At 49.1% G+C, this 10,929-nt stretch overlaps 1 protein-coding gene across 1 annotated transcript; it reads right to left on the bottom strand.

Moving 5' to 3' along the window:
- Nucleotides 1-4,776: 4,776 nt before the first annotated feature.
- On the bottom strand, nucleotides 4,777-9,724 carry LOC144100514 (uncharacterized). The gene is made up of 3 exons (XM_077633445.1): nucleotides 9,641-9,724; nucleotides 9,164-9,372; nucleotides 4,777-4,927 (listed from the first exon to the last, which is right to left on the bottom strand). Exons 1-3 carry the CDS (start codon nucleotides 9,705-9,707, stop codon nucleotides 4,802-4,804), a joined length of 402 nt encoding a protein of 133 aa, XP_077489571.1. The 5' UTR covers nucleotides 9,708-9,724; the 3' UTR covers nucleotides 4,777-4,801.
- Between the last annotated feature and the right edge of the window lie 1,205 nt (nucleotides 9,725-10,929).

Genomic DNA, 10,929 nt, shown 5'->3' with positions numbered 1-10,929 from the left:
TGCAGGCCCCGCGCTCCGCGATTTCAGCGCGCCGCGCCCGTCTGCACTATTCGGGTACTGCCGTACGTAGCTGCCTTATAAGTGATTCCTTCATTTTCATTTTTGTCGTTGCTGCAGAAAAGAAATTCGCTAGTTTGTGCGCGCCTTAGGCTATCATTTTATCTGCTTTATATATTTTTTTTATTGCAGAACACCTTATTGTCAAGAAAGTTCGAGCTGCTAATACAGTTTTTTATAATAAACAATTTAGCATACGGCCGCCAATTTCGCATTATTGGTCATTATAATAAAAAATTGATTAGTTAATTTCAATTAATCATCTAATTATTAGGTTCTATCACGTACATGATGTCTGCCGTGCGGTAAAATCCATCCGCACAGACCGCACATGCGTATATCTAGTTGTTAAAGTAGAAGTTCGTGAACATTGAAAAAAAAAACACCGTCTACTGCGCATTGTGTTAGTTTTATTCTGTATTGTGTTTTGCTTAAAGCTTTCACACACAGCAATAATGACACTCACAATAATGTTGCGCTGTTGAGTATTTGTACAGCTAATCTGACCCTTACAATAAAAAACGACGAGACACCAGCAATGAAGTGTGCGCAAAGCATTTTTATTGCTTGGGAATAAAACTTACTTCTTCTTAAGCGTTGCTGCTTTCCGGGCTGCGGCCTTCTGCTGCGCATTGTCTTGTATGGCATCATTTCTTAGTTTGCAAAAGTTGTTTAGAACAACGTTGGTTGCAACGCGTACTACCAAGCGCAGGAGAGTTTGTGCAGTGTGGCCATTTTCACATGTCTCAATGTCGTGTTCGTCCAGGAGGGAAATCGTCTGTGAAATCACGACACCACGTTGATTTCTACAGGAGAGAAAATCTTCCGCGGTTGCTCCAAAAGACAACTTCTCTGCAACTAGTTTAGTCATCAGTACCATGTGAACTGTGCATGGCTGGGGAAACTTCAGCCCTCCTCTCGACAGGTTAGCTATCATGGCAGTATTTTCCGCTTCGATCTCTCGATTTTCAATCACCAATGTGCTGAAGCAAGCAGAACATGAAAGCTTCTTTAAAGCAGCATGAGCAGCGTATCCTGCAATGTAGACAATAGCATCCATGTCAGAGTGGGCGTGTGTAATATCGTCGTCGCTGACAGCCACAGAAAAGTTGCATGGGACAAGATCCTCACTTACGTCTTCAAACTCTGTTTCCTCGCGTGGAAATGTCAAAAGTTTTTGAAGACGAAGCTTCTTCTCACATTCGTAGAGCTGACGCACGGAAATGTGGTACTGTGATCCTGCCAGCTGGCGGTAACGGCCGAACCGGTCTTCTAGCGCATCCGTCTGAAATTTGCCCAGCAGTACGTACTTGAAGTGAAGTTCTTCTAAGCAGTAGCGCGAGAGTTCTACCAGAGAATAGCATGTCAGTCGCAAAGCACTGTGAGTCTCTTTCGTCAGCGAGCCACTGGTGATGTTTATTCTTGCCCAAGCGTCCAACCAGTCCACAACGCCGCTCAGGAAAGCTAACTGTGTGTCATCAACAGACCTTACAGGGTCTTGCATGCTGTCCCTTAGCCTCTGGCCTTTGCAAGGGGTCTTAACATTGACTATTTGCCACCATGTGAGGATAACGTCAATGAAAAGAGCAGTCGACTCAGCTTGAGGAATCTTGAACGCGGAACCATGTGTCCTGAGGGCATTTGAAACAAACTGATTAATGACGTCGAGAGCGAGCTTTACATTTTGCCGCTCCATTGAGGTTGGATTCACGGCTTTTGCGTTCAGTCTGTAAGCAGCCTTCACAAGCGACGTCTTCTCTGAAGAATAAAGCTGCCGCACAGCTGCGAAAGAAGCAGCTTTCATACGAGGAGGCCCTTCGGGCATTGCTCCACTCAAGTCCATTTCAGGGAAATAGAGGCATGTTCCAGGGTTTTTCTGGTTAATCCAATTGTTCCTAATGCACTTCAAGAGATGCACAGGATCGACCACGTAGAAAAGAGGGCGAGCGTTATCGGCTGGATGGGGATAGACAATGCTCACCTGAGGACTTGTAGCAAATAACGACATCATCTTGCGGTTCAGAGCATTGTTGTCCGTTATCACAGCGATAATTTTGAGCCCCATTTTCTCAACATTAATGATTATGTTCTTAGCATGCTCGTGCAAAATTTCTGCGCTCAGTTTGCTCACAGGTAATATGTGAATGACGTCCTTGTTTGCAGAAAGGAGTGATTGTACCATGAACACATGGGCTGTTGTTGCTGGTTCCGTTGAATGAACCGACGATCCTACTATTGTGCCCCCTTTGTAGTCGAAGTATGGTTTTATGTGGATCTCATCGATCATCAGGGTCACTGTCTTCTCGTGGTCTTTCATTGATTTGACTCGTTCTCGGATGTAGGAGAGACAGTGCGGTTGATTTTGCTCCACAAGAGGGTCAGCTTTGTAATTTGAGCAAACACGGCGCAGTGTGGAAGGATGGGGCAGAATGATTCTTGATGCAGCTCTTGTGAAGTGATATGCGTGAGGAGAAATTGAATTCAAAATACTGGCGAATACCAGCAGCTCTGCGCTATACACATGCTGTTTCGCGAGGAGAAGCTCTATCTGCTCAACCAGAAATTTCAGCAAAGAAGACTGTTCTTTCGTCGTATCACTGTCCTCAATGAGGTCTGCAAGCAGTGAACCGACAAACTGCAATACTTTAGTATGTTTCGACTCTTTCGTCACCTCAGGTATATTATGCAAGCCTATCTCGAGTTCTTCTAGCAGCAAGGACAGGCTGGAGGTGTCGCATACTTGAGCTGGCAGAATCCTGCCTGAAGGAAGCGACAGAAGCTTCACTCCATTCAAGAAAACAGAAAGTGACAGATCAGGGAGAACTACCAAGGCGCATTTCACATTAGGTGAAGGATCATTCTCGATGAGAAGGAACCTAACGCACTGCTCATCGACAGAAACGGTCCAGAATTTCGTGTTGCAGATTCCAGGCAACTTAGATTTGAACTCCTCGTAAGATGAAACTTTGTTTCTTTTCTGTTCAAGCTCATTAGACTGAAGTGACTTCCTCATAGCCTCCTGCAAAGCAGCGTTTTCCCTTCTTGCTTTTTTCGTCTCTGGCGATTCACTCCGTCCAGGCGTTGAGGACAAGTATTTTGGGCAGTTTGGAAAAACAGAAGGCGCAGCATCAATCTTCAACTGTAGCCTGTCACGCTTCACCTCTATTATTTTCCCTGTCAGTTCATCTTGGTGTGACAACGTCGTAATGAAGTCGCCTGCGTGGAAGTGCAGTTCACACACCTGCACGAGAAAATGAAGCAAGGCCATTCGCCATGACTCTCCATTGCCTAAAACACTAAGTAAAAAGAGTCTGAATAGTGAACAGCTTTTACATATTTACACAGCTTTTACACAAGCCTTATGCACATCCACAGAACTAAATGCTTCCTGGACAATTCATACATAAGTGTAAGAAGTGATATCATTGCCTACAAAGACAGCATGCCTTTCCGGGAGCGACAGCTCACAACTAAGATAATTACCAGCGCCTATTAAGCAATATTTCAGAGTCTTACCCTCGAATGCTCTGTAGGTGTGAAATCCTTCCGTGGAATGGCTCGCAACCAGGCTTTTCTTCGTACTTCGTCTCTTGGGAAGCAATAAACACGTACTTTGGGACCATTCTGGTAGTTCCCGCGGCACCCGGGAACACAGCACCGGCCCATGTTTCACGAAGTTGCACTCGCTACACGGCAGGCAATCAGTTTCCCATTCGTGCGCTAGCACAGGTACGCACGCCACACAAGAAACGGCCACACGAAACAGACACAGCCGTGCGAGGAGCGAACGGAAATGCACCCAACGCCAGGCTGAAAGACTCAAGCAGCAGCTAGACGCTCACTGCAAGACTGCGTTCGTGTCTGTGCTTGCCCGGGCAAGCGCGAGCACATCGAGGGAGACAACCGAGCGGAGCGGAGCCGCGCTTGGTGAGCAGCCTGACCGGACACTTGGCGTGACGTAGCGCGTGTGGAAAGGAGGGCCTGGAGAGGCCTGAAGAAAGTATTTAGAGGGTGTTGGACGGCCCCGCTCGCGCTGCTAGGCCTAGCGCCTACTGTCGATGGCATCTTGACCGAAACCAAAACTTGCTGCTTCGTTCCGGAACTAAGCGAAACAGATAAAAGTACATAGTTCCACTGGCGCGTTTTTTTGAGCAGCAGCAGGAATTCGACCTCGCTCCTTTTCAGTTGCCGTACGGTTTTTTTCTACGCCGTTCGGAAAGTTCCGAATGGCGACAACCACTCCGTTAGAGACGGCTGATGAACGATTGCGGACCTCGTTAACACACCGTCCGTTCTAGCTGGTGTTGCTTCGGTGTTTATGATATCGTGTGCACCGTTTTACCGGTGTTCTCGTCTGGCGATGCAGTGTTTTAAAGCGGACGAACACGGATAAACCTGCCATCTCGTTGTCATTCGTGTTTAGTGTGTAGGGTGTCTGTAGAGAGTCTCTATATAGACTTTATAGAAGTCTATGGACAGTCTTTGGACTGTTACAAATTTTTTGTAAGGGCAGCTATAGCGGGGTATCTCACATGTGCTCAAGCAACATGTGGCCATACGCAATTTTTTTCATGCTGCAGGAAAAAACTTTTCCGGGGTTCAATGCAAGATTATTTTTCTTTTCGCTTTTTTGAACACCGTGCTTGAAGCCAGCTAGGTAACATGGAGACATAATAAACAAATGGAATTACTCATAGCACATAAACTACTTACGTGCTTTGCTGCCCCGAATTCGAAGGCGTTGTTACTTGACGGCAAGCCGATGAAAACCGGACGACTTGAAAGGCGGTGATGGCGCTCCTGCCCGCGTCGTCTGCTTGTCCGTGACAGGACACGGGGCAACCGATCGATCGTCCCGAAGTTCTGTCTGCTGCGAATAATGCAAAAACTAATGGTATTGCATCTCCTGGGCAATACATCGAAGTTAGGCACTCATGACAAAGGTGAAGCAAAAAGATAACATGTGCCGCTAATTTAGCATAAATGGTTTACGCGCTTCCGCGAGATAGCGTTCAGCCGGCTGATACGTCTTCGTTGAGATTTTGCGCGGGTTCCGGAACGTAGCCGGATTCTTAGGCGCTTGCAACCCACGGTATGAAATTCATGAACGTGGAAATCCGAACGTCAAGAGCAGAGTCAATCAAAAGGGTTGCCTGCGGTCACACTTACTGCGTCGCTTGTCAACAAAGACTGTTTAGTCGACAGCAGAGCGTGCCGCTTGACGAGCAATGCGCGTGCACTGCGGTGAAGCTGCAAGAAAAGAATGAGGTGACGGACGACCTGGCAATGAATTCTCTTTGCCGGGAACCAAACGCAGCGCGTTTCTCAACTGTTGCGTATCGCTTGACTGTCGCGTCCCTAGAAAAGTTGTCTGCACGACGTCGTTCTTTCTGTTCAATAACAGCGTTCTCGCCGCGACTGAACTCCCCACGGCGGCACATAGGGTCTCTACACAAGGCTCGCCTCCCCAACCGCGTCGGCCCGCCGCGCAGCAGGCCATATTTCAACTCCCCTACTATATGCACGTGGTAGCGATTGTGTCTCGGCTTGAGCCAGTGAGCAGGCCTGTGCACTTTCCTTTTCTTTCTTCCTGGCAACAACAACAGACAGACAGACTAACATGAAGCCGCCATATACGACTGTTTCGCCGTCGACACCTGCATTTCACTGCGAGGTATAGTGACGTCCCACCCTGTTGGTCAGGATATGATGCGCGAATTTCCTCTTCCCCGGCTGTTCTTTGTCCTTGTGCGCACAGCGGCACACGTGGTCACGTGATCAGGGCGTCGCGAAACCAGGTAGCGTGCCAGGAATAGCAAGCGCTCTAAAGAAGCTCACGTGCATTACGATGTCAGTGCACGTTAAATGAAGCCAGGTAGTCGAAATTCATACACCACTACGGCGCTTATTTCCCTATTCAGTCTTGCACTGCTGAATGCCCGACCTGGTGGCTCCCATGTGATTAGAAGGGGTTCGGCTATTGAGCCGGGTTCGAACCCGACCGCGACAGCCGCAATAGGCGCCGGTGCGCTGTGCTATGTCAGTGTCCCCAGGTGGTGGAAATTATTAGCACCTCTTTCTTCCTTTCAGTCCCTCCTTTATCACTTATGGCGCTCTTGAGGTGTTCACCGAGATGCGAGAGAGTTACTGCGCCATTTTCTTTCCACAAAACAATTTTCACCAAACCCTTTATGCTCACAGCTACAAATACATCAAGGCCGGGATTGTTCGCCTTGTGACCTAGCACTCTAACATACACAGGAATGTTTTGGGGACATGTCCCAGGCCCGCTGTGAGCCACAAGTACTAGATAAACACCAAAATGCAAACGCCTAATTTTGCCTCTTTAAATGTGAACATTACACCTGAAAATAGCAGTAAAAAACAGTGACAGTACTACACCAATTCCAGCTTCTTATCAACTCTATTTTGCTTCTTTTTCCTTTCGTCTTTCGACTAATTCACGCAACGACCCCACTGCCACTCGCCTCTGCCAGTAGACGCGGACGATTTAAAGTTATGGAAGAAAATATACCAAATAGAGAAAATAGTAGACTTAAGCTTACCGGCCTAGCCCAGTAATCAGTGAAAGCTGGCTGGCATTAACGGCCTGGAGGTCTGAAGCTGGGGACCCGTCTTCACGTTTCACAGGCCACTGTCCGGTTGGGCGTCTCTACGCTCACGTGCCTACTCGGCCTTCTTCCTCTCGCGAACAATCCTTCAACATAAGAAGCGAACGAGCAACCGTATGACACCACCCGCAGCGGTGTACGACGGGCGGTTGCCTCACATTTTTACTGTTAAAATTGGTTTTGAAGAAAGGAAATTGCGCACTAACTCTCTCGCCTCTCGGTGGACACCTCAAACACGGCTGAAGAGGTAAAGCAATAGGGAGTCGTGAGCGTTCGACGTCCACACAGGTTACGCACTGAGCAATGAAATGGAGACGCGCCTCCGAATACTCAATCCACAAAGATCCGAGTGGTTCGAACACCTGTCGCGGATTAGCCTCCAACCTGAGGCGAATGCAATATGGTACGAGAAACCGTATTACACCACCCGCAACGCTGTAATATGAATGGCTGAGCCACAATTTTCAACTCTCTCGCTCTCGGTGCACAGCTGAACCGAGCCTTTTAGGATAGGTTCGAATCATTCTCGCAAGCTAGCTTCAAACTTGACTAGAACATGTAGGCTATATGCCAAGAGAAAAAAATAGCAGGACACCAAGAGAACGCTGCAAGACGAAAGATTCCTCACATTTTTTGGTACGAATGTAGTCGGCAATACCAGCACAACATTGAGGTCAGCCGGTGGCGGTTATATAAGACGGATATGATTGTGTATAATTGCGGCGCGCGGTTTTGTGTGTCCTACGGCCGCTTGATGTCGTCACCCTCTTTCTTGCCATCGCTGGGATTTTTCTGTACCCTGTGAGAGTACACACAAATACGCTATCCCACACATGATACACGCCGCCGGCTTTTGTCGTAATGGGCCTAGTAAGGCTTTCGCTTTAAAAAAACGCGAAGGTTGACAAGCGACTGCCGCGGCCAATAACTTTGCTTCAGGGTAGAGTTCAGGACGGGTCTTGCAAGCGTTGGCACAACCAGAGACGCATGCCTGATTCAGTGCGTTCTGCATTTTCGACTGCCCCTTTCAGTCCTTCCTGGCGTAGTCCAGGGCAAGGTTACTTGAAGCAAATTAGTCTACTTTCCAGCCATGCCTCATTTGCAGTTTTGACCACGTTGCTTGTATTGGTCTAGACCCTCCACTCGACTTGACGACGGGAAAGGCGCATAACTCAACTTTGGCAGTGGGCACCTCAACCGCGCTGTGCGGAAAAACTGGTACGGTTTAATTACAGCTCAAACTGGCTAGACAGCGAAAGTTGTGGTGTATCGGGCAAGTATAGACGCGGCTTAGCATCTGTAACGTTGAATGCATGCCGAACACTCGATAGGCAGCGCCCCCGCCCTGCCAGGTGGCCGTTAAATTAATGGTTGATAGCGACAGGTTAGTCACCCAGTGAACGCTGCGGCCTATTGCTACAGTGCCGCGTGTCTGCCGCATTGTTGTCAGCGCTAAGGCATGAAAAAAATTGCAATTTTGCAGCTTTCGCATTGAAAATGGAGCATAAGTATCGGCCCAACGATCGCTTCTTTATTCATGTCTGTTTCCGGCGCTACGTTATCAGAGGTTAAGATTCGCTGGGTCGGTAATGTAGTGCTCAAGAAAATACCAAGCAATGAGCAGTCTGCAATTTCATTAACATCCCGAACCGACACACGTGACTCAGTGGTTATGGTGCTCGGCTGATGACCCGATATACGCGGGTTCGATCGCGGCCGCGGCGGTCACATTTTGATGGCGGAGAAATACGTACTAGAAGAGACCCGTGTACTGTGTGATGTCAGTGCACGTTAAAGAACCCCATGTGGTCGAAATCATCCGGCGCCCTCCATTACGGCATCCTTCATAATCTTGAGTCGCTTTGGGACGTAAGACGCCAAAGAATACCACATGGGATACGACGGACGCCGTAGTCGAAGGGGATTAGGCCAGAGACGGACGCCTTTTGGATTCAAAACGCGGTCGCCAGAGCAGAGATAGCAGCCGGGACCTTCAACCCAGTCACTGACCGCTCTAACCGCTGAGCCACTAAGGCGGGTCAACGCTTCGTCGCCATCGGTATTGTTACAGGTCTACCCAGGCGGTGCCACACTGACTGGAATAAACAGGAGGTAGCGATCGAACCAGAGACAGAATGAACAAACACAACTCAGTATTTGCCATTCACAGCATAACGTAACCGTGTGTGCCCGGCGTGACCCAGACGGGGAGGCGCTCGTTGCGTTTGGCTCCGGTAGCTAACAGTCGAGGAAGGCTCCAAAAAGAGCATAAATCAAGGAGGCACGCAAGATACAACGAACTACAAAACATGCGGCGTCGGTGCAAGAATACTGCGCAGGATATGAGATAGCATTCTTTACCTTCCATAAAATACTAACACGAAACAGTGCGAACGCGATCGTCTCGGAGGCGTTTCTAAATGGAAGTTCGAAAACGTCTGCAGTCTGTCGACAAGTCAAGGCATCCCACTCACCATGGAACGCGAGAAAAATCCACCAGGAACCTCGGATCCTACGCTGAAGGAAGTCCAAGACGCTCTTGTTCCTTGCGGAGGCTTACGGAGACGAGGGACGCCAAAGCTCCGCTTCATTCCAGAGGGTGATGACGTGGCGTCTGCCAGCGGCGATCGACAAATATCGCTTGCGCTGGTTGAGGAGAGAAGACTGGATGGATTCGGTGACACTGAAATCACAAGAGGAGTCCAGTCAAAATAGCGGAAAGATGCTACGGCTAAGACGCTCGTGAAGACGTCATACCGCCGCTCCCACCCAACGTCCCCACAGCAGCGACGAGATGGCAGCCGAATGGCGTTATACGCACACACAGACCGCTTTCTCTTTTCCTGATGCGAATACTGCAGAAAGTTGCAGTAGTCTGTCGCCGAAATCTCGTCAATGCCATTGAGCGCTGGACAATGGCAAACCTAGCGAAGACCTCTTGGAACACTTACCGGAGGTGGAGCTTCCTCGTGGTGGACGACCGCGCCCGCTATCTCGAACATCTTGAGAAGGATGCATGGGTTGATGCCGAAGGGGCCTCGCGTCGCCAACGAAAAGCACCACCCGCTGCTGAGTCCAATCTGCTCTACCCAAAGGCGAAGGCTTCCGAGACTCTTCGAACGCTTCGCGAATAATGGCTGCTACTGCGAGGCGCAGCGACAGTTGCGGTGCAGCTCACTCTTCCTTGCACACGTCAGCACACTCATCCTGCTCGCTTCCCTTTTATAACCTCTGTGCACGTGATCGCTAGTCTGGCCATCACGTGATTGCCTGCTGGCGCCACCTAGAGGGCAAGAGCCAATGCAGGGCTCCGTGTTGCCTGCCACGTACCCAACACAGCGAACGCGGTGGCCGCGTTTCGATGGAGGTGAAGCGGATAGGGCACCCGTGTGCTGGGCTATGAATAATAATTGGTTTTGGGGGAAAGGAATTGGCGCAGTACCTGTCTCATATATCGTTGTACACCTGAACCGCGCCGTAAGGGAAGAGACAAGGGAGGGAGTGAAAGAAGAAGGGAAGAAGGAGGTGCCGTAGTGGAGGGCTCCGGAATAATTTCGACCACCTGGGGATCTTTAACATGCACTGACATCGCACAGCACACGGGCGCCTTAGCGTTTTTCCTCCATAAAAACGCAGCCGCCGCGGTCGGGCTCGAACCCGACCGCGCTATGTAAATGCACATTAACGATCCCCAGGTGGTCGAAATTATTCCGGAGCCCTCTCTAGACTACGGCACCTCTTTCTCTCAATGACTCCCATCTTCCCTTCCCTCGCGGCGTTGTTGAGGTGGCCACTGAGACGCGAGACTTACCCTGTCTTTCATTTGCTGATAACCAATAATTTTTTTAACGCAACACAGCAATTTCCTCCTAACGCAGAACACTCTTGAGCCGGGCTTCCTTTGGCTGGCTCCAGTGTCTGTACAACAAGTCCTAGAGGTCTTGGCTATGCTGCACCCAATATCATTATTTTATTTATTTTCTTTCTTAAAGAGTAAAAAACGTCCTTCGGAAATTTTGGGCAGTGTCAACAGGCACCAAAATCACAAGTAGACGGAGAGCAAGTTGAATTGTTTTGTTTGTTTTTGTGCAATACATCGCTCGAATCTCCACGGCGGACATGAACGTCAAACAAAATGTAGCGGTGCGTAAAACAGCTGGCAAAAGGACGCTCTTTTGTGTGTTGTCTTAATACTTTTCCTTCGAGTGTGTTTGCTCCAAATCGATGGTCGCAACGCATC

Source organism: Amblyomma americanum, chromosome 8, assembly GCF_052857255.1.
Source record: "Amblyomma americanum isolate KBUSLIRL-KWMA chromosome 8, ASM5285725v1, whole genome shotgun sequence".
Taxonomy (NCBI): Eukaryota; Metazoa; Arthropoda; class Arachnida; order Ixodida; family Ixodidae; genus Amblyomma; species Amblyomma americanum.
The sequence above is the reverse complement of the archived record's forward strand: the minus strand, read 5'-3'. Positions and strand labels throughout refer to the sequence as shown.